Genomic DNA, 24,415 nt, shown 5'->3' on the forward strand with positions numbered 1-24,415 from the left:
AGGACCTTTTTTTTTATCACAGGGATTCTTGTGTCACTTTGCATTATGTTGTTTTGCTTGATCCATTGCTTCCAGTTTGTCTTATAACCTGTACAAAATTCTTACTCAAAAAATCATGCATTAAGTTCAGTTGTGATACACTTATTGTTAAGTCACTACAGAATTGAGATCTGTAACTTTTATCTGTCAATATTACAATCTAAGAAAGGAAATAATAGCAGAATGGGGAAGAAAATAATCCTTTTCACATTCAGGTTAGCTTTGGATGCAGCTTTTATGGGAGAAAGTTAGGTTGTAGAATCAGAATTGTGTTTTTGTTTTTATTGCAGTTTGATGGAATAAATGTATTCATAATACAGTAAGTATCCATGCCAAGTGGTTTTAGCCTTGCACCAGTGTTGAACATGTGCAGTGTGGATTCAGCTTCAAACTAACTTTGATATCAGGTCATGATCTAATACCAGATTTGAGACACACTTGCACTACGTTGTTTGTCTGGAGTGAATGAACTTCTCACTGGTACTGCAGTTGTAGTGTAAGTGTAAGTCCATTATAATTATAAATTGTTATAAATTTGCTGAAATTGTACTTTGTTTTTGTGTTATAATGATTTCTTGTATTGGTCCTGATTAGTATAAACATTTCTTTTAGGACCAGTGGCAGATCAAAATTGTGGCTTTCTATTTCAGTTTATATTTCACAATAGGTATGGAAGTGAATTGTTGGAAATTTCATAATTATATTCTTTATTTAAAGGTTAAACATACATTAAAGAAATGTCTTGCAAAATACTTGCAGTAATCGTGGCTTTTTAAAAGCCAGTTCAGAGAGCTACATATTAATATTTGACTAGCCTCATTCTTTAAAAGAAAACGATTACTGAATCTGTTACTTTGAAAGGGGTTGTAACATCCCTCAGAATATTATGTACTATTTTTCAAGTATCTGTAAGGCATTTATTTAGTTGTATGATGCTGAGTGTTTTCACCAACCTTTGGATCACAACAGACCACGGAACAGCAGAGTGGTCCCAGGAGGCCACCTGCTTGACCAACTGCTCCGCCACAACTTCAAGTGCTCGATGAGCTATTCGAGAGCCGTTGAATCAGATCGTTAACAGCACTGCTGATTGTGACTGCTGGAACATACTGCAAGCAATCCATGTTCCCTGCAGAAGAGACAGAATGAGAGCCATATCATACAGCATGTTGTAAAATACTCGGGTGTTTGAGGACGGTGCTCAGCAAGCGATAAGGAAAAAATAAAATCAAACTGAACAGATACTAGCCGACATCCAGGAAATTGGATCAGTTCTGTTTTTTTGATATCTTGGACGCTACATTATGGCTGTGTGATGGACTATTAGAATGAGGAAAGGCTTTTTATCACAATAGCATTGATGCTATGTTTGGATGGAGCTTTCACGGGAGAAAATCAGGCTGCTGAATTTGTTCCCTGATGTCTATTAACAGTGGCCCAGGGCTATGCTGAAATTTATATCCTATTTGTATTGTTGCAGTCCAAAAGAAGAATTTACAGAGGATGACAAGTGTATTCTGAGTAGGTATGTTGATGACTCAGTTAAATCACATGATCCTTTTGTGTTTTCTTTAATCTTCTCTGGAGCTATTCAAAAATAATCTTACTAAAATAATAGGTATAATCTGTGAATAATTTACTGCTTCATTGCAGAGTATTGTACAGGTGGTATTGTTTATTGCAGCCCTTATCTTATTCTGGCTGTGTACTGGTAAACAAAGCCCTGATGTGCTGCTTCTGAGAATCGGTCTGCGTGTTGCATCGGAGCTTTTCTTGAATACGGAGGCACTGCTATTGACTTAGCGTGATAGAAACCATATCTTGTATGTTCAGGGAAACAAAGGGATTGGAAAAAGAGAATGTCTTTCAACCCTCTTTCACCAAATACAGCAATCAAAAACATTAGCTTAAGAGCAGTGCCAGAATTATTCACGTGTTCTAAGCAGCAGCCACTGTGATCAGTCTTATCTGGTATGGAGCTCATAGCTGTAAGTCTGTTTTGGAAATGCTTGTCTCTGGTATCGTAGTACTTTTATAACACCATGCCATTGAAATGGAAAACGAGCAACACCGCTAACTGGAAATTCCCAGTTTCTATGCTTAAGCCATCTAGGACGGCAACACTGACTCCGGCATACATGTAAGTTTGCAAATGCCAGCTTCTGAAAACATTATATGGTTTTGCAAAGCGGGTGCTCTGTAGTATAACGTCAATTATTCATTAATACATGTTCTTGTATTAATTACTGGGTTGATGGATTAGTACTGATCAACCAAAATGTTTCAAATTGTAGTAACTGGATACACTTGGTGTGCTTTTTGTGAGGGTTTACATTGCTGGATACCATTTAAGGTTACAGGGAAATGTACTAACTGCATTTGCAATGTGCTGCATTGTGTAGCGTCTAACACTTCATTATTTATTGCAACAATGCTATTAATTCACTCTTACTGTTACTGGCCTCAATCCCTGCATTCCGTTTTTTAAATTTTAGTTTTATTTTACCACTTAATGCCACCAGGTGTCCTGGTTGAATTGTTGAATTGGTTTCTTTATCCTTACTCATCTTCTGACACGTTGTATCTTGCTGCTTTGGCACGTGTGCATGCGAGAATTAAAGTTAAAAGCACCTTGAATGAGTTTTTATTAAACATTATTTAAATTTTAAAAATCGTGGTTGGATGTGAATCCTTTGGAAAAGTCAAGCAGCAGATTTCTACTAATAATTATTTGCTGATATAGGGAAGAGATGTCATGGGGTCATGACAAAGTGTCAGGTAATTTCTTGTAAATCCTTGGCTCAGCTTTCTTTCCTGACTCTAAATGCTGAAGGCCGTGACTTTCCTTGGACTCAGTATGAACAGTGTATAATAAGTGGGAGCCAGTTTCCATGAAACTGGGTTATTTTGTTTCCAATTTGTGGTTTGATTGCATCAAACTAAACTCATAATTTATTTGAACAATTTGTTTTTTAATAACTGATGTTTTATGTACAAATTTCCAATGTAACATTTCCTCCTTTGGAAATCTATGCAATAATGTATTGATCTAGGTGTGCTGGTGAATAGCAGATTGCAATATAGGCTTTCTTCCTTGGAAATTTTGGGAATTATAGAAATTTTTTATTAACTGACAAAAAGAATGGTTTGGCATTCATTTCACTAATAATGATTAGATGTGCAAAGCAGAAGTTGGGAGATAGAAAAATATCATATGGTCCATATTTTTCTCTTATCAGATGTCACAACAAGGTTTCTATGTATAATTTAGTCCAATGCAACAAGAACACTTTTATTTGGGTTCTTTCCTTCCATAAATACAATGAAGGCACATCTTTCTAGGAGAAGAATATTGAACATAGATCCTTGGATATCAACTCATTCAAGTCAAGTTGATGGGAGTGTGTTACGTATGATTTGCCTGTGACTTGTGCTGAGGGCTATTTATGACTGCAGTGTACCAGGAAACAAAGCATGGGATTGAATTTTGACGGTCAGGTGGAAATCTCAGATGTTAAAAGAATGCACTGATAGAAGTCAGGCACATTGCTAAGACAGAGCTGGAAGCAGAGTTAAAATATTAAATTGGTGCAATACGAAAAGTAAGAAGTGTTTCCTGGGAACTAATCAGAATTGGTGCACTTGAGGACGCTGAATGACTTCAGTATCTATTTTTATTAAATAGTCCAATATCTAAAGCATTCAGTTATACCTACCATTGTTATACAGATAATACATGGCATGAACTGTAATGGCAATTTGCTGCTGTTAATTGACTGTACCTTTTAGACATCCACATTATGTTCTTTTGCAGCTCTATTATCTACAAGCTGTCAAACCAAAATAGGGTTTTTTTTTAATGCAAATGATTTATTGCTGTCAGTTCTTACACTCAACATTTAGTGATCCATGTGGCCTGATTGTGAAGAGAGTTATAGTATAAGCTTGAAGCATGAAGGGTCGGAATACTCTTCCTTGTTGGATTGATTGATGGTCCTACAGATTGTCAATCTTTCTTTCATACATAATGTCTTTCTTCTACATGTGCCAAATTAAAAACTGGAAAGCTTAACTTAGTGATTACTCTTTTCTGATATTTATTTGTGGAATATTCCAGGGGAAAACATTAAGATGATGTCCCTTTTATTTTCAAAACTGCCAATCCAGTGATTTTGGACTAGTGTGGAATATAAAGCGTGATGTATTTTGGTAATCAGACTCATGAATAATAATTAATTTGTCTTAAGTATACCTGCAGAATAGAGAAGGTTCTTTGATTCTTCTGTTTGTAGAAAAAAATGATGTTTTTCCCTTGGATTCAAATAATATTTTCAAACGAAGCAACACTGCTTATCTGTGAAATCTTGTAATCAAATCTTAGTTTAATATTTTTAAAACCCCGTTTTGGCAGCTCATAATAATGTGGGCTGCCTTAATGACTATCACCCGGTAGCACTCATATTGACAGTGATGAAATGCTTTGAGAGGTTGGTCATGACTAAACTGATCTCCTGCCTCAGCAAGGACCTGGACCCATTGCTGTTTGCCTATCGCCACAATAGGTCAATGGCAGACGCAATCTCAATGGCTCTCCACATAGCTTTAGACCAGCTGGACAGCACAAACACCTATGTCAGGATGCTGTTCCTCGACTGTAGCTCAGCATTTAATAACGTCATCCCCACAATCCTGATTGAGAAGTTGCTGAACCTGGGCCTCTGTAGCTCCCTCTGAAATTGGATCCTCGACTTCCTAACCGGATTGGCTATAACACATCCTCCTCGCTGACTATCAACACTGGTGCACCTCAGGGTTGTGTGCTTAGCCCACTGCTTTACTCTCTATATACACATGACTGTGAGGCTAGGCATAGCTCAAATACCATTTATAAATTTGTTGACGATACAACCATTGCTGATAGAATCTCAGGTGGCGATCAGAGGGTGTACAGGATATGCCAACTAGTGGAATGGTGCCACAGCAACTACCTGGCATTCAACATTAGTAAGACGAAAGAGCTGATTGTGGACTTCAGGAAGGGTAAGATGAAAGATCACTTACCAATCCCCTAGAGGGTTCAGAAGTGGAGAGACTGAGCAGCTTCAAGTTCTTGGGTATTAAGATGTCTGATGATTTAACCTGGTCCCAACATAATCGATGTTGTTGTAAAGAGGGCAGGACAGTGGCTATATGTTATTAGGTATAAGGCATTAGGCATGTCATTAGGTATTAGGTATGTTATTAGGTATAAGGTATTAGGCATGTCAACACATACTCAAAAACTTCTGTATTAGGCATTAGGCATGTCATTAGGTATTAGGTATGTTATTAGGTATAAGGTATTAGGCATGTCAACACATACTCAAAAACTTCTGTAGTTGTACAGTGGAGAGCATTCTGACAGGCTGCATCACTGTCTGGTATGGAGGGGCTACTGCACAGAACTGACAGAGGCTGCAGAAGGTTGTAAATTGAGTCAGCTCCGTCTTGGGTACTTGCCGACAAAGTACTCAGGACATCTTTAGGGAGCGGTGTCTTAGAAAGACAGCGTTCATCATTAAGTACCTTCAGCACCCAGGGCATGCCCTTTTCTCACTGTTACCATCAGGTAGGAGGTACATAAGCCTGAAGACACACATTCCGGGATTCAGGAACAGCTTCTTCCCTTCTGGCATCTGATTCCTAAATGGACATTGAAACTTTGGACATGACCTCACTTGCATTTAAATATACAGCATTTCTGTTTTTGCACATTTTTAAGTCTATTCAAAATACATAATTGATTTACTTGTTTATTATTATTCTTTATTTAATTTTTTTTCTCTGCTAGTTTATGTATTCCATTAAACTGCTGCTGCTAAGTTAACAAATTTTACGTCACATGCCGGTGATAATAAACTTGATTCTGATTGTGATTGTGATTTAAAAACATAAAACCAAGAGTTTATGACAAGATTCTACAATTAGGCAGTGTTGCTTTGTTTGCATTAACTATTTGCAGAATCTTGTGCATTCTGACATAAATCTTCTGTAATGAATTAATTTTGCCGTTAAGAATATCATGTCGTCTTTTGAAATGATTGAATAAGTTAATATTCTATGCTGAAGCTACAATTCTGCTAAATCAGTCAATCCATTGTTCTAATAGCACCTTAGTAGATGTAACAAGCCAGGACATGCTTTAGAGAAGCAGATCAAATATTCATCGGCACAGGTTGAGTACCTCTTAATCTGAAATTCCAAAATCCGAATACCTCTGAATTCCGAAATTTTTTTAGCACTGCCGTAACTTCACAAATAGAATTTTCCTTAAGGCACCACAAAGGTTCTCTGGCGATACACAGGCCTCTGCACACCACAGGCAGTTCTGAGAAGAGACCTCACTTATGTAGTGAACAGAAGCTAATAAAAAATAGAAAAATACTCATAAGCTGAAAAATGAATAACTCGATTGTGTATGGAAAGAGCGGATTTGTCAGTGTCACGTAAATATATGCAGCTGAATTTGATGGACCAAATGGCCTAATTCTGCTCCAAACAGCTTTTTGATCCAAATTTTGATACCAAACAGCTACTGACTGTTCACCTGGGTGGCCAAGGTAGTGGTAGCTTACTTTTCTGATGGTTCAATGTACACACTATTGTTTTATGTACAAAATTATTTTAAAAATCTATATAACACTACCTTCATGGTATATGTCTAAGCTGTATATGTAATGTAAATGGATTTCATGCCCAGGCTATCTTGTATATGTGCAAATATTCCAAAATCAAAAAAATCCAAAGTCCAAAGCACCTTTGGCACCAAGTGTCTTGAATAAGGATGGCCTGCAGAGGTGTACTGCAGAGGTGATCTGAATGATAGTTGCAGTCTAAACTGGAAAGAAATCAGGCAGCCTTTCATTGCTGTTCAAGTTACAGGAAACCTCACTGAGTATGTGCTGCTTGGGAACAAGGCTAATTATATGTGAAGTCCTCCAGTCAAATAGCCAACTCACCCTACAACAATTAATGTTTGAACAGAATCAAAAGATCAAAAAATAGAGTAAACTCTCTTTCTGCCAAAAGATATTGTCTTCCTACTCATAAAGAACTCCTCTCTGAGAATTATATTATCTATTCTATTTATCCATTGAAAGAAATACCTACAAGATTACATCATAATTCTTTCATATGTTTACTGCACAGAATCACTTCCATTTTGAACTGAAACCTTCATGAGCCAACGAGTTGCAAAATTGTAATTTCATTGCAGCAGTATATTCCTTAATGTTATAGATCATAGCACAAAATGTATTTGCTCTTAAGTCTTTATGTTTCTACTTTTTTCTATACTTTTGTGGCCTACATTTTGCTGTGCCATACATGCAAGGGAGCGTAGGTCAATTCTCAGTTAACCATCATTATCTACGGGGAGTGAGCCATTTATGCTTTGTGACAGAGCTTCCATCATCTTTATGCATTTTTCATGTATGTCTATTACTGTCTTTGTTATTAATACTGCATTGGCTCTGTTGGGTTAATGTTGAATCCCACTGGGCATGGAAAAAAGGAAAGAAATGTAAAGAAAAGGCAACCTGGTTACTGGATTACAAGCCAGTAACAACAAACATGAGGTTGCATGGAAATAAAACAATAAGAGTAATCTACACAGAGCATGAAGGTAGAGAAGAAAATAGACAATGGAAGGGCAAACAATAAACATTACTGCAAATGGCATTCAATCTGGGGAATTGCATAGTCAACTATGTTTCTTTGAGAAATCTGTATACTTTGTCAGACTAAGAGCTGTGGAGGAATTGTATGTTTGTATACCCAAGCTACTAAAAGTGACAGTCAATGGGTGTAAAATAGAACCAGAAGAGTGAGTGCAATCTTGATCTATTTTTAACTGCAGACATGCATTTTGGGCATTTGACAATAAAGTCAACTGCTGACCCGTGTAGAGTGCAGGTGCTTCAAATGTGGGAAGTGGTGACTAATTTCAGTTGGATCACAAGGAACAATACCTTCAGCTTGATGTTGAATTGCTTGGACCACTTACAAAACATACGTTATATTCTTTTCTGTTAGACAGTTGATATGGTGCTGTAGTGTAGGTTCAGAAATGATGCATGGTAAGAATGAACAGAATCTATTTTCTGTGTTCGAATTTCTTAAACAAAAGTATATCAACATAAAAATATATCTAATGCATTTGTAACTGAAATCAGTAAGCCCAACATATAGTGTTGTAAAACTCCAAAGTCATGCTCTTCCACGTGACTCTGGTTGCTCAGTCATTTGACTGTTCTAAGATCAAGATGGATAGAGTTTGTTCTGCAAGAATATGATGAAATCTGTATCAAAAGTAGAGCTGAGAAACCCATATCAGCTGTCAACTGTTTGAAGGGGGGGAGGGAAAGACCCAGAGAGCAGGATGGTCAATATTTGTTTATTTTTTCTGACACATGGCTGCACTGCTAGATCCATTTCAAACTGAGTAATCAGGTAAGCTGATGACACAATAGTAGCTGGCCTCGTCAACAACGATGATGAGACAATGTGCAGAGAAGAGATTGAGCAGCTGGTAGATTGGTGTGAGCACAGCAACACGAGTCTCAAAGTGGACCAGACCAAAGAGATGATTGTGGATTTTGGGAAGGTGCACTCCTCACTGCACATAAGCAGCTCCTCTGTGGAGAGAATTAGGATTACAGGTGTTCCCCGTTTTTTTGAACGTTCGCTTTATGAAACCTCGCTGTTACGAAAGACCTACATTAGTTACCTGTTTTCGCTAACAGAAGGTGTTTTCACTGTTACGGAAAAAGCTAGCGTGTGTAAAAAGGCAAGCGCGCGCCCAGCAGCCAAGCTCCTCCGCCAGAACGGCATTCTAGCCGGCATTGCTTAATCGTGCCTGTGAGCATTTGTGCTTTACCACGATTTATTTTGTGCATCTGTTAGCAAGATGAGTTCTAAGGTATCAGATAAGCCTAAAAGAGCACGTAAGGGTGTTACACTTAGCGTAAAACTAGACATAATTAAGCGTTTAATTCGTGGTGAAAAAAGTAAGGATATAGTGAGTTTGACTAAGGGTTTGTGGGAATTGATGATGTTGAAGAGGTTTGGACATCCCATGACCAAGAACTAAGAGATGAAGAGCTGATGAAAAGGGAAGGATAACAATTGAAGCCGAACACAGTAACGAACTGAACAAAGTGAAGTCGTCCAGGAACAGAACGTGAAACAATTACATGAGATTTTTGCTGCGATTGTCATGCTGCAATTACAGAGAAGTATGACTTTAATTTTGAAAGGGTATGTAGACTTAGGGCCTATTTGCAGGATGGTTTGAGTGCTTACAAAGAACAATATGATAGAAAAATGTGTGAGGCTAAGCAGGCAAGCATACTGTTGTTTATCAAGCCTTCCATATCAGCCATAACAGATGACGAAACTTGACCTTCGACATCCAGGCAGGCAGACATAGAAGAAGGTGACCTGCCTGCCGTGATGGAAGCAGACAACAATGAGATGACACCCCAGTCTCCTCTACCTCCCACCACCCGAACCTCTGACAACTCAGCCTAACACACCATCATCAGTGTGCTCACTGACTTCCCAATTCCGCTAAGTGAAACTACACATTATTTCTACTTTATATAGGCTCTGTATTTTTATGTGTTATTTGGTGGTAGCTTCATTGCTTAAAGGTTACTGGAAAGAGTGCTTCTGCCGGGAGCGCTTGCACCGTGTGTTTTTGCCACGAGTGCTGCCAAGAGTGCTTGTGTGAGATTTTTGCTGCGGTGGACAGTGCTGCAATAATTGCAGAAAAGTATTCCTACTTCGTATGGGCTGTGTATTTATCAGATCATTACTGGAGAAGTTTTTTCCCTTCTGCGGTCACTTTGCTGAACAGTTAACTGCCGGTTAACTGTCAGCTAACTATTACTTGGATTGCACTACTTGTATGTATGATCTATATTTTCATTTATATTTATCATTATTACTGATATGAGCAGAGAGACAACATCTGCCGGAAGTAAATTCCTTGTATGTGCACAGGTACTTGGCGATTAAAGTCTGATTCTGATTTACTAGATGTTACTGCTATTGTAGGTTTTATGTGTTATTTGGCATGATTTGGTAGGTTATTTTTTGGGTCTGCGAACGCTCATAAGTTTTTTCCATATAAATAAATGGTAATTGCTTCTTCACTTTATGACATTCCAGCTTACGAACTGTTTCATAGGAATACTCTACCTTTGAATAGCGGTGGAAACCTGTACTAAGTTTCTGGGCGATCTTACCTGTTCCTGCAGTACCACCTCTTCAGTCAAGAAAGCACAACCACATCTCCACTTCATGAGGATATTGAAGTGAGCAAGGAGCTCCTCCTTCTCCCCCCCCCCCATACGCCCCATTCTAACCAGTTTTTACAGGACCACCATTGAGAGTGCTGTGACTACCTGCATCACCGCCTGGTACGGGAACTGCAAAGCCTCTGACCGCAAGTTCTTAAAAAGAATTATGACCGGTTCATAGAGATCCCCCTCCACCCATCAGAATCTCTGCACGCCAGGCTGTTAGAATTCAACTTAACATCCCAACAATCCAACAATCCCATTCATCCAACAAACTCTTTGACCACTTACCATCAGGCAGGAGGTACCGTAGCGTTAACTCAAGGATTATTGGGATGGGATACAGTTTCTTCCCCCAGACCATAAGACTACCGAATTTCTTGCCACCATGCAGGTCTCAACATGCATGAAGTGCCAGTAGCATTATACTGTTTTCCTTTTAACTTGGCTTGTGAATGCATCTTATTATTTGTGGTAATATTACTTTATGTGTAGTGCACCTTGTTCTGGAGGAACGTTGTTTCATTTTACTGTATACATGTGTATGGTTGAATGACAATAAACCTGAATTTGAACTTTAAAGATGTGGTAAATGTGCATTAAGTTTTAAACTTCTGAGTGAGCTGGAGAAATGGCAAGAAACTATAGGGGTCTTTGTTTCTTAACTTTATTGCTGTACTCAACCTATCAATTCTTGTTTAAAAATTAGATCATTTGCTAATATATTATTATGTCTGCCGACTTGTAATGTTATTCATTCAGTGCTGGGTTTGTTTGATAATACTATTTAATCATAAATATGTTTTTGTTAGAAGTTCCTTACTTGGTGGAAAGTCCTTTAGTCTCTGTGCATTGATTGCATAGGACATCCAGAAAACCATAGATTCAAAAGTCAATCATATCCTGTGTTAGTTTACTGATATATTTTATACTCAATTTTCATTCATTAAATTGAGGTTTTCCCAATTTTTTGGCTATTTTCTCATATACAAATGTATAAAAATATCAGCATTGTGGAGTTGTTCTGGCATTAGGACAATTTTGGCAAACTCATTAATGAAGTTCTCTGCGGCTTTGTGATCAGCAGATGATTTAAAAATTCAGTGCCATTCCTTTTCTCAAATTTTTGCACCAGCCTGCTGAATATTCACAATAGCCTTCAATTTTCAGTTCATCTTGATCAATCTTTGCTTGTTTCATGATCTGCGTATTGTTAGTGGAATATGTTCACTCTGATGTTGATCTTTCAATACATGATCAAGATCTTAAGTTTTTTGCTTTCTGCAGTAGTTTTCTATTTTTTATTAACCTCTGTTCATTACATGTATGAGGTCACATCTCAGAATTGTCTGTGGTGTGCAGAGACTTGTGCATCACCTGCGAAGCTTCCTAGCATCTTGTGGAATTTTCCATTTGTGATGTCATGTCAGTGCTCAAACTTCGGGATTTCGGATTTTGGTTTTTCAGACAAGGAGTACTCAACCTAAAATAGCAAATAGAAATACGTGGTTAACTGTTTCTGGATAGCTCTAAAGCAGAGGAACTTCCATTGAATTTTTTTTTAATGTATTGATTTTGGTCAAGGTAATTTCTAACTTCATGCGATGTTGTATTCTTTAAAAATGGCACTGCTTATGATTGATGTTGACTTAATATATTCTGTCTCCCTGGATAGACTAACAAATATTGCCCTTTAAAAATATATTCTTGGAGAAATGCAAGACAATAATGTCATTAGGTTGCAGACTCTCAATGTCTGACAAAAATGAGATGTGTAAAGAATATAATAAAAAGACATTTATGACAAGGCAGTCATCCAGTTAACTGAACACTGCTGTGCCTATGCAGACTTTGTCAACAGTATGTTGTCGGCATCGCCATTCCAATAGGACTACATTCTCTTATGCTGAGTGACAGTGGGTTGTATTATCATTTTTTCTTCTCAGTTATGATGTTTGGTAATCAGTATAGCGTACTCAATGTCAAAAAAAAACTTAGGACACCCCTGTACAGTGCAGGCCCTTCAGCTCATGATGTTGTACTGACTTTTTAACCTACTCTGAGATTAATCTAACCTTTTCTTATACCAGATAGCCTTCCATTTTCCTTTCATCCATGTGCCTACCTAAGTGTCTCTTAAATGTTCCTAATATCTGCCCTTACATTCTACACATCCACCATTCACGGTGCATAATAAAACTTACCCACATTTTCCCCCATACTTTCTTTAATTCATTTTAAAATTATCCCACCTCGTGTTAGCTATTTCTGCCCTAGAAAAATGTCTCTAGCTGTCTAATCTATGCCTGTTAGCATCTTGTATACCTCTATCAAGTCACCTCTCATCTTCCTTCATTCCAAGGAGAAAAGCCCTAGCTTGTTCAATCTATCCTCATAAGAAATGCTCTCGAATCAGGCAGCATCATCACAGATTTCCTCTGCAGGCTTCCTAAAGCTTTTGCATCCTTTTATAACAACCAAAACTGAACACAATGCTCTAAGTGTGGTCTAACCAGTGTTTTAAGAAGCTGCAACATTACCTTCCAGCTGTTGAACTGAATATCCAAACTAATGCAGGTCAACACACCATATGCCTTCTTAATCACTCTCAACTTATTTGGCAACTTTGATCTGTGGGCATGGACTCCAAATTCCTCTGTTCCTCTTTGCTGCTAAGAGTCCTGTCATTAATCCTGTACTCTGCCTTCAATTTCTCAAAGTGCATTACTTCATACATTTCCAAATTGAACTTCCCAGCTCTGCATCCTATCAATGTCCCACAGTAACTTACAACAATGTTCTGTACTATCTGCAGCACTACCAAACTTTGTGTCACTGGCAAACTTACTAACACACCTTTCCACTCAAAACAGATCCCTGCAGAACACTATTGGTCACTGCCCTTCTGGCAGTGCACACTCCATCTGCTATCACCCTCTGCCTTCTGTGGGCAAGCCAATTCTGAATTCACGCAGTCAGGTTTCCCTAGATTCCATTGTTCCTGACTTTCTGAATGTGCCTACCATGGGGAAACATTGTCATAAACCTTACTAAAGTCCATATACGCCACACCCATTGTTGTTTTGTCACTTCCTCAAATAATTCAATAAGATTCCTGAGTCACAACCTGGCCCTCAGAAAGCCATGATAATTATTTCTAATGAGATTTTCCAAATGCTATAAATTGGTCTCTAAGAATTGTCTTTAATAATATTCCCACCACTGAGCTAAGACTTGCTGGTCTGTCATTCTCAGGGTTATCTTTGAACAAAGAAATAATATTTGCCAGCCTCAAATCTTCTGGTAGTACTTCATCTCTGGAGACAGACTGTCCACTGACATATTCTATAAACCCACTGACTCTCATAACTACCTTGACTATACCTGTTCCCACCCTGCCAAATGCAAAAATGCTATTCCATATTCCCAGTTCCTCCGCCTCCACCGCATTGGCTCCCAGGATGAGGCTTTCCGTTTCAGGATATCTCAAGTGTCCTCTTTCTTTAACGATCGTGATTTCCCTTCTGTCGTCATCAGTGATGCCCTCACCATCATCTCCTTCACTTCCTGCACTTTGGTCCTCATCCCATCCTCCCGTCACCACAACAGGGACCGAGTTCCTCTTGTCCTCACCTACTGCCCCACCAGCCTCCAGATCCAGCACATTATCCTCTGCAACTTCCGCCACCTTCAACAGGACCCCACAACTAAGCACATCTTTCCCTCTCTACCCCTCTCCACTTTCTGCAGGGATCGTTCCCTCCGCGGCTCCCTGGTCCACACGTCCCACCCCACATATCTCCCACCTGGCACTTATCCCTGCAAGAGTAAGTGCTACACCTATCCCTACACCTTATCTCTTACCACCATTCAGGGCCTCAAACAGTCCTTCCAGGTGAGGCAACATTTCACTTGTGAGTCTGTTGGGGTCATCTGTTGCATCTGGTGCGGCCTCCTCTACATCGGCGAAACCCAACACAGATTGGGGGACTGTTTTGTTGAGCACCTCTGCTCTGTCTGCCACAACAGACAGGATCTCCTGGTTGCCACCCACTTCAACTCTGCTTTACATTCCCATTCGGATATGTCCATACATGGCCTCCTCTACTACCATGATGAGGCCAAACTGAGGTTGGAGGAGCAACACCTCACTTACCATCTGGGTAGTCTCCAGCCCCTTGGTATGAGCATCAATTTCTCCAACTTCCGCTAATTCCCTCACCCTTCCCTTCCCCATCACAGTTTCACTCTGCCTCCTGCTCCAGCTGCCTATCACCTCTCTCATGATTCCGCTTTCTACTAGTATAATTGTTGCCTTTTTGAAGTAAGTGGAAACTTCCGGCCATAGCAGTGAGAGGTTGAAAATATCCTTGAATACTCCCGCCAGTTGGTTGGCACAGGTTTTCAGAGCCTTACCAGGTACTTCATCGGGACCTTCCACCTCTTTAATGGCAGCCTACCATCAGCCTCTGAGACGGAGATCACAGGGTCATCAGGTGCAGCAGGGATCTTCACAGCTGTAGTTGTGTTCTCCCTTTCAAAGCAGGCATAGATGGTGTTGAGTTCATCTGGTAGTGAAGCATTGCAACCATTCATGCTTTTGGGTTTCGCTTTGTAGGAAGTAATGTCTTGCAGACCCTGCCAGAGTTGCCGTGCATCCGATGTCAGCTGCAACCTCGTTGGAAACGCCAAACTACCTCTTTTACCTTCCTCCCTATCCCCTTTGAAACATCTAAATCCTGGAACATCAGCTGCCATTCCTGCCCTTGTTTCAGTAATGCCACAATGTCTACGTTCAATGTACTGATCCATGTTCTAAGTTCTTCACCCTTGTTTCTGATACAGGTAGTCCCCGAGTTATGGAACAACTCATACTTACGAACCGAAGAAGGAGAATGTAGTCCACCATTTTAAGTCGGATCACGACACCTTCTGCCATTTTAAGTTTTTGCCGTTGACACTGTGTTGAGTGTGTAACTTTGCATTTGGCTTAAATTTTTCTTAGCAGGTTTCACCCTGATCCCCCCCCTCCCCCTGTTCCATTCGGCTGGTGGCGCAGTGAGATCAGCACCAGGCTCAAAAATGGAGGTTCCCGATTTCAATCCAGTGACAGACCACTCCCGAGTTGATGTCGAGCTCGCAAATCGACCTTGTAACAAAAAAAAAACTGTCACCTCCGGTTTAAATTCCCATGCGGATTATTGAGGAGGATCAAATACCCAAACCCAGCACAGCTCCCACTTGTCCCATTTAATCTGTCTCAGTGCAGTGGACTTCAGCACACAGCTAATTCAGTGCAGTGGTCCTTAGGACCCAGTGGACCTCAGGAGCCGGCGGAGGTCGGGACTCGCCGCCTGCAATTCCTGTTGACAGGAAGCGATCGCAATTGAAAATAAAGTGGAAATAATAAGGGACTGCACTGAGACAGGTTAAATAAGGGACTTAAGCGTCCCTGTATTTTGGTATCCGCGGGGAGTCCTGGAACCAATCCCCCGCGGATAAGGAGGGCCGTCTGTACTATATACTATGACAAACGTTTGACTAACTGACGCTAAATAATACCGGATGTACTTGTTCTGACTTAGGTACAAATCTGACTTAAAAACAGACTCAGGAATGGAACTTGTTCGTAACCCGGGGTCTGCCTGTATTTCTTGCATTAAAATAGTCACATTTTAACCCAAACATGAGGAAATCTGCAGATGCTGGAAATTCAAACAGCACATACAAAATGCTGGTGGAACATAGCAGGCCAGGCGGCATCTATAAGGAGAAGCACTGTCAACGTTGCGGGCCGAGACCCTTCATCAGGACTAACTGAAAGGAAAGATAGTAAGTTACTATCTTTCCTTTCAGTTAGTCCTGACGAAGGGTCTCGGCCTGAAACATCGACAGTGCTTCACATTTTAACTCATCAAGCTGACTATAATTATGCCCTTTCCTCTGCCTACTCTTCCTCACAGCTTATCTGCTGCTGCATCTATGTTTACACCAACTGCTCCATCTTCTGACCTACTACTCTAGTTCCTATTCCCCTGCCAATCTAGTTGAAAGCCTTCCCAACAGCTTGAGTAAATATGCATGTGAGGATTTTGGTCCATCTAGAGTTCAGTTGTATTCCATCCCCCTTTTGTACCTTCCATCTTCCAACAGCATCCAAAGGCCATATATTTATTATTGAGGGGAATGGCCACAGGTTTTCTCTACACTATACGCCTGTTCCCTTCCACCTCCTGACAGTGACCAAGTTACCTACCACCAGCAACTTAGTTGTGACTGCTTGCCTGTAGCTCCTATCAATTACTTCCTCATTCTCCCAAATAAAGTTTATTGATCATTATAGAATGTCTCTATGGTGTTTCCTGCTCCTTCCTCTCTCCCATTCCCTTTTCCCAACCATGAAATCTCTTTCCCTGCCCTTTTCCCTCTCTCAGTCCACATTAGAGGCCTATATCAGAATCAGCTTTATCATGAAATTTGTTTTTTTGTTGTAGCAGTACAGTGCAATACATAAAATTATCAGTGTTGTGCAAAAGTATACACACACACACATATATATATACTCAAGACATTTTGCACAGTACTATACTTACAGATGTAACATTGAGGGAGACAGGAGTTCTTCCAGATCTCCTACATCTTGCAGGAGGAGCAATCCACTAACCTGGGATCCATTCTTACTACTCTAGCTAGGCACTAATTGAAAGAGAAACTTGATGGAAAGCTCATCTTAGTCTCTGCCTCTCTTCACCTAAGTCTCTTCAACCACAGCCTCAATTCCCAGCTCTGCCCAGTCACACCATGGCCACTCCCATAATGGCTGCCCCACTTAAACCTAACTTTTTGTTGGTCCTTGCTAATAATCCAAAAGATCTCAAGCTCTGTAGAAAATGCTGACAGGCCCTATTTTGCTTCTTAAATCTGGGGTTAGTTTCCACAAGTGAAATCCAAGACTCATTTTAATTGTAACAGAGTCCACAATTAATGATTGGTACAGCAGCTATAAATTATTTTTCTGATCCTAGTTTTGTTCTGTGTTCTAAAAATCCATATTTTCCTATCCAGCATGATTTTCATCTAAAACCATTTTCATGAAACAGTTCTGAATTGTTTCGTGCATTACAAACTTCCCAGACTTATTTTTCTCCCACAATATTCATTGCTTCAGAATCAGAATCCTTTATTATCGCCAAGTATGAGGACACATACAGGGAATTTGATGCCGGTTTCCTGAGCGCTCTCTGTAAAGAATTAAAAGCAAACAAAACAATAATCATAAACTATATACAATGAGGTCCACCTCATTGAACGTACAGGTGGACTTGATTTATAATAGACTAAAATTCAAGTGTTCATAAGACTGATGGCATACGGAAATAAACTGTTCTTGTACCTATTTGTCCTGGCATACAGTGATCTAAAGCGCCTACCAGAAGGAAGGAGTTGTAACAGGTGATGGGTTTACAATAATGCTGCTTGCTCGCTTCCTGACTCTAGATGCATATAAGTCCTGGATCAAGGGCAGCTTCACACCAATAATCCTTTCCGCAGCCCTGACAGTTCTTTGGAGTCTGTTCTTGTCTTGTTTGGTAGCTGATCCAAACCAGACAGTGATGGACAAACAGAGAACAGACTGGATTATTCCTGAATAGAACTGAATCAGCAGCTCCTGAGGCAGGTTGTACTTCCTGAGTTGATGTAGGAAATACAACCTCTGCTGAGCCTTTTTGATAAGAGTGTCCGAGTTGGGTGTCCACTTCGGGTCCTGCGAGATTGTGACACCCAGAAATCTGAAGGTCTCCACAGCCTACACAACACTGTTGAGTATCGTGATTTGGGGGCTCCTCCTGAAGTCCACTGCCATCTCCACAGTCTTGAGCGTATTTAGCTCAGATTGTTCTGACCACACCAGAGGGCCGGCTGTTCCACCTCCAGTCTGTATGCAGACTCATCACCATCGTGGATAAGGCCAATGACAGTTGTGTCGTCTGCAAACTTCAGGAGTTAACAGATGGATCCTGTGAGGTGCAGTCATTAGTATAAAGGGAGAAGAACAGTGGGGAGAGCACACATCCCTGGGGGGTACCGGTGCTGATTGTCCGGGTGCTAGAGATGATGCTTCCCAGCCTCACTTGCTGCACCCTCTCAGTCAGGAAGCTTGTGATCCACTGACAGATGGCAGGAGAGACAGTAAGCTGGGTGAGTGGAGTGAAGAATTTCTGGGACGATGGTGTTAAACGCCGAGCTGAAGTCAATAAACAGGACCCTCACAGAAGTTCCTGGGTTGTTGAGGTGTTGTAGAATGTAATGCAGTCCCATGTTGACTGCATCATCCACTGACCTATTTGCCCGATAAGCAAACTGCAGGGGGTCCAGCAGGGGGCCTATGATGTACTTCAGGTGAGCTAACACGAGTCTCTCAAAGGACTCATGACCACAAATTGTCAAAGCAACAGGCCTGTAGTCATTTAGTCCCTTGATAGTGGGTTTCTTAGGGACTGTAATGATAATGGAGTGCTTGAAGCAATGAGGAACTTCACACAGCTCCAATGATCTGTTGAAGATCTGTGTGTAGATGGGGGCCAGCTGATCAGCACAGGTCTTCAGGTAGGTGGGCGACACACCATCTGGGCCTGGTGCTTTCCTGGTCTTCTGCCTCTGGAACAGCTGACTCACCTCCCTCTCACAGATCCTAAGTGCAGATACAAGGGAGTTGAAGTGAAGGGGGCAAGGGGGAGCAGTTTTTGTAATGTGGGGTGAGAAAGTGGATGCAGAGATGTCAGGGTGATGGATGATGGGGTTTTCAGGTATGTCTGTGTTTTGGCTGGGGGGAATGAAGCAAGTCTATATAGAAGATTTTTCTGGATTTCAGACAGGTGATTTTATCACGGGCAAGCTTCTTGTGCTAAAAATATTTATTTTCTTTTAATTAAACTTTGGTCCATTAACGTAGTAATTGAAGCTGAATTTGCTGGGAGAAGAGAACAAGCATGCTATCACTTTTAGCCCTTGAAAACCAGCTAAACTTGGTTGAGCTGAGTATTAGCCACAAGAAAAAGGGTCTTGTGTTTCTGGAACAGCATGTATCAATCACGTTGCTGAATCCATTTTGGCATCCAGGTCTTGTGGTATTCTGTGTAAGTGGTTGATATAGATAAAGCAACTTATCTTTATGAACCTGCTGGTTAGTCGCATGCCATGTACTTCAGTTCACAGGATGTTTGCAACAAGAAGTATATCCATCAAATCTTTTAGTTGCTTACCACTGTTTGATTGGGGTGTAGAGTTATTTTGATATAATTGCCCATATACATGTAATAGTTTGTGAATTCTCCAGTAATCACAGTGCAGCTGCTTCTGTATTTTCTTGAAACTAAGTTTTCAGTAGCAGATGTGACACCACTTGACTCTGGCTATTTTTTCAGTTATTTGTTATCACTGGAATTTTTGGTTATTGCTAATCTGTGTTTGAGATGACTATGACTAATTTTTCCTTTGTCTGTCTTTCTCCAAGAAATTTTATGCCTCATTCTTGACTTCTGTACAACCTCTGAATCACAAGAGCATCAGGATCCAACACCACCAATTGTAATGCAAACACAAGGAAAGCTGCAGATGCTGGAAATTCAATCAACACACATAAAATGCTGGTGGAACGCAGCAGGCCAGGCAACATCTATAGGAAGAAGTACAGTCGACGTTTCGGGCCGAGACCCTTCATCAGGACTAACAGGAAGAAGAGATGTGGGAGGGGGAGGAGTGAAGATAAGAGCTGGAAAGTAGATTGGCAAAAGGGATACAGAGCTGGAGAAGGGAGAGGATCATGGGACAGGAGGCCTAGGGAGAAAGAAAGGGGGAGGGGAGCACCAGAGGGAGCAGGAGAGCAGGCAAGGAGTGATTGCGGGAGGGACAGAGAGAGAAAAGGAAAGGAAAAAAATCATAATAAATAAATAAGGGATGGGGTAAGAAGGGGAGGGGGGCATTAATGGAAGTTAGAGAAATCAATGTTCATGCCTTCAGGTTGGAGGCTACCCAGACAGAATATAAGGTGTTGTTACTCCAAGGTGGGAAGGGATGGGGGGGGAACGGATGGACTAGGGAGTCGCTTAGGGAGCGATCCCTGCGGAAAGCAGAAGGGGGGGGGAGGGAAAGATGTGCTTGGTGGTGGGATCCCGTTGGAGGTGGTGGAAGTTACGGAGAATTATATGTTGGACCCGGAGGGTGGTGGGATGGTAGGTGAGGACAAGGGGAACCTTATCCCTAGTGGGGTGGCAGGAGGATGGGGTGAGAGCATATGTGCGTAAAATGGGAGAGATGCATTTGAGAGCAGAGTTGATAGTGAAGGAAGGGAAGCCCCTTTCTTTAAAAAAGGAGGACATCCTCCCACTTTCAAAATCTCTTACTATCTCTTCTTTCAGTTAGTCATGAGGAAGGGTCTCGGCCCGAAACGTAGACTGTACTTCTTTCTATAGATGCTGCTTGGCCTGCTGTGTTCCACCAGCATTTTGTGTGTGTTGCCACCAATTGTAACTTGGCCTTTAAACATCTTAAATTTTGGGCAATTGATGCCCACAATTTAAGGGTTAACTGTGATTATCAACCCCGTTCCCCAATGCAAATAAATCTTACAGAAATTGAAGGTGATATTCATTGACTATACCATGTACACGCAATCCTCTTCTCTGTTTCTTGTTATGCCTTATGTAATAATAGTAACTAAAGAGGGCACTTCCCAATTGAACCAATGTGGTTGGAACACCAAAGTCCTGCAGGTTATTTTTAAAAGAGTAATATGATGGTAAAGGTGTTGACATTAGTCCTCCCCCCCCCCCCCCCCCCCCCGCCAATTGTCACCAATTTAGTAAGGTGCAAATTGCGCTAATAAACAGAAACGGGTTTGAATTTTAATGTGTGTGATTTTGACTAGCGCTCTGTAAATAATTGTTGATTTTTGTTCAGAAAAGTTTTTGGAGCGAAGTTTCACCATTGCTGCAACAAAACATCAGCCCCCTTCCTTTCCAGCCCTGAAGAAAAGGTCTCAGCCCCAAACATTGACTCTTCATTTCATAGATGCTGCCTCACCTGCTGAGTTCCTTCAGCATTTTGTGTGTGTTGCTCTGCATTTAGGGAAAGAAATGGTTGAAAGACAAGAAATTGCAGAAATTTAAAGATGGCAATAGAAAATCTGTTTAGGCCAGAAAGACATACGCAGTGGAAACAAGCAAAAACAAAGTGCTATGTTCACCTATGTTCTTGATGAAGGGTCTCGGCCCGAAACGTCGACAGTGCTTCTCCCTATAGATGTTGCCTGGCCTGCTGTGTTCCACCAGCGTTTTGTGTCTGCTGTTTGAATTTCCAGCATCTGCAGATTTCCTCGTGTTTGCTATGTTCACCGGTTAGCTGTAGAACAAGCATTTATTTATGTTTGTTCTTGAGCAAAATAATAAAAGACAAAACATAAAATCAGTAGCAAGGAACTTTGTACAGAATGTACATCTTTTTACAAAATACTTTTTGTGTTTAATTATTGCATTTATGAGTTAATATAACAACCTGTTTTCAGAAATCAAACTAATTTTTAAATTGGAATAGTGTGAAATTACATGCAAATTTCATTATTCACTGAAGAAAACTCTCCATTGTCAAAGTGAGTAGTGCTGCATCATGTATTGCAACAAACATGTAATTCTATAAATAGCATCCATATAAGCAATGTGATAAGAAATTGCTTTCCATATATTTCACGTCAATGTGCATGAAGCACATTTTTCAGGAAACAAAGTGGCAATTTGCTATGTAGAGATTTATTAAAGGTTCAAAGGTCCAATTTGATGTCAGAGAAATGTATACAATATACATCCTGAAATACTTTTGCTTCGCAAACATCCACAAAAACAGAGAAGTGCCCCAAAGAATGATTGACAGTTAAACTTGAGAACCCCAACATCCCCTCCCCCCAGCTTTCCCCTCCCATGCACAAGTGGTGGCAAGCTACAATCCCCCCTCCTCCCACCGGCAAAAAAAAAGCAGTATCAGGCCCACCACCGAGCACTCAAGTGTGAGCAAAGCAGTAGCAAGATACAGACTTGCAGTTACCCCAAAGACTTTGTGTTTTACCCGGCATTCAGCATACCACAGGCTCGCTCTCTCCCTAATAAGGGAGAGGGAGTGTCCCCATTTTCCAGCGAGTGGGGAGACGTAACAAACAACTCGCTGCTTTACGATGTTAAAAAGTCTGTTTCGTTTCCTTTATCGAGCTCTGTGCCTGAAGATTGCAAAGATCCCAAGTCTTCAGGCACATAGCAGCAGTGATACCGATCCTCGATCTGCCCGTTTCCAGAGCCCCAAGATGTTAGGCTTCCAAATATGAGCCAGACTCTCAGGCCGAACCCTTGGTGTGCTGAACAATAGCCAGTCCTGAAACCCCAAGTACAAGAGTCATTCCCACAAAGAACTAAAGTCGTTGTGTAACTCCAGGTCAGGATCTTCAAAAGAATCCTGAAAGGGAAAAATAGAGATATTAAAAATGGAAATGGAACTGTTTCCAAAGATGCCAGCAAAGGAGTCACCATTTAGCGCCATCTTAACTCCACCTCCCATCTCCGTTACCTACATATTATGTCTGTAATCTCAATCTTGATACCCTAATGAGTTTTTTTGCAATTGAGTCATATGGTTATAGAATCATCCAACATGGAATACAAGCCCTGAGGTAGTTCCATTTCTTTATTTGGCTCATAACCCCCTTCTATCCATGTGCCTGTCCAAATGTCTTTATATTATTGTAATTGTTGTCACTTCTACAACTTCCTTTGGTAGCATGTTCAATATACTCACCACCCTCTGTGTGGGGGGGGGGGGGGGAGAAAAGCTTGACTCTCAGGTCCTTTTTAAATCTTTTCCCTCTCACCTTAAACCTACAGTGTGTCCTCTCAACTCCAGAATAATTTTCCGTGTAAAGAGATTGTATTTGCTTGCTGAGCTGTGGATAAGAAATGCTGCAGCACAACTGATTCTGTATCAGTGCAGCAAATGTTCAATTTTGTTTATTCATTGTTTCATTGCTTCTTGGATTAAGTACTCAGAATAGACATAGCCAAAGATAATTTGTTGGAAAGTCGCTCTGATCCTCTACTTTTTGGTTGAAGTTGTCAGCCAGATGCTAGATATTTGAAAATATTCGCAGATAGTTTGCTTTAGGTTATTTTGGGATTTACATAGCTTCTCAGTGTTGATTCATTGGGTCATAACATTTGTGACAACAATTGATTTACCTTTTGATGCATACTAGATTGTACCAAGGCCTCGATTCCCTGAAACCATTCTTATCATTATCAGACTAGCTTCAGCAGAATGTTGTGCTCATCACCTTTGTAATGGCTGGCAATGTAATGAATATGATATCCAAAGTGTTTCTGTCTTTGAGATAAGCCTTCCATTTTAGTATGAAAGCTGGTGGAACTGATCACTATTTTGGCAATTGGTTAGAGCCTTTTATGGAAAAGATATGCCTTGAGTTATTTTTGTGATCTCTAGAAGAACGTCCTGTTCCTCCAAAATAATGTAGGTTTCATGGATCCTTGCTTTCTCATTATTATCAGTTATTTTCCTTTTTGTGGGCAAAGCTGGAAGATCATCTCTAATTGGATAAGATTTTCATGCAGATCACCTGAAGAATTTTCAAGGTCAGCAGTTATTTGTGCTAGAACGGTCAACCAAGTCAAAGTCAAAATTCATTCTGACTGTTCAGATCATTTGCACAATAGTGCGTTGATTTAATGCATTTACTAATACTGCCACCTGGTAGCTGTCCCTTTTTGTATATAGCAGCAGCATTGCAGAGGCTCTCTTACTAATTTTTCTTGTAAACTCAGAAAGAGGAGACTTCACCAAGGTGCCTTCCTTGGTACACTGATTGGAACCTGAATTTCAGCGATTTGTGTTGGTGGATCTGATTTTTTTTTTCTCTCACCTTCGGGTGAGTCAGAGAATTATTGTCGAGAATGGGAGGTACTGAAGCCATGCATTTGTGG

General features: G+C 40.6%; 1 protein-coding gene across 7 annotated transcripts in view; it reads left to right on the forward strand.

The window, feature by feature from the left end:
- Positions 1 to 24,415, forward strand: part of klhl13 (kelch-like family member 13) — a 212,759-nt gene that overhangs the window by 97,346 nt on the left and 90,998 nt on the right. Inside the window, exon 1 of one of the 7 annotated variants that reach the window (XM_059977419.1) lies at positions 1,008 to 1,564. The exons of the other annotated variants lie outside the window; for them this stretch is intronic. Coding sequence (XP_059833402.1) covers positions 1,485 to 1,564 — 80 coding nt within the window. The 5' untranslated portion in view covers positions 1,008 to 1,484. Of the gene's footprint in view, positions 1 to 1,007; positions 1,565 to 24,415 lie in introns of those variants that run through there. 7 annotated transcript variants of the gene reach the window in all.

Source organism: Hypanus sabinus, chromosome 8, assembly GCF_030144855.1.
Source record: "Hypanus sabinus isolate sHypSab1 chromosome 8, sHypSab1.hap1, whole genome shotgun sequence".
NCBI classification, from domain to species: domain Eukaryota; kingdom Metazoa; phylum Chordata; class Chondrichthyes; order Myliobatiformes; family Dasyatidae; genus Hypanus; species Hypanus sabinus.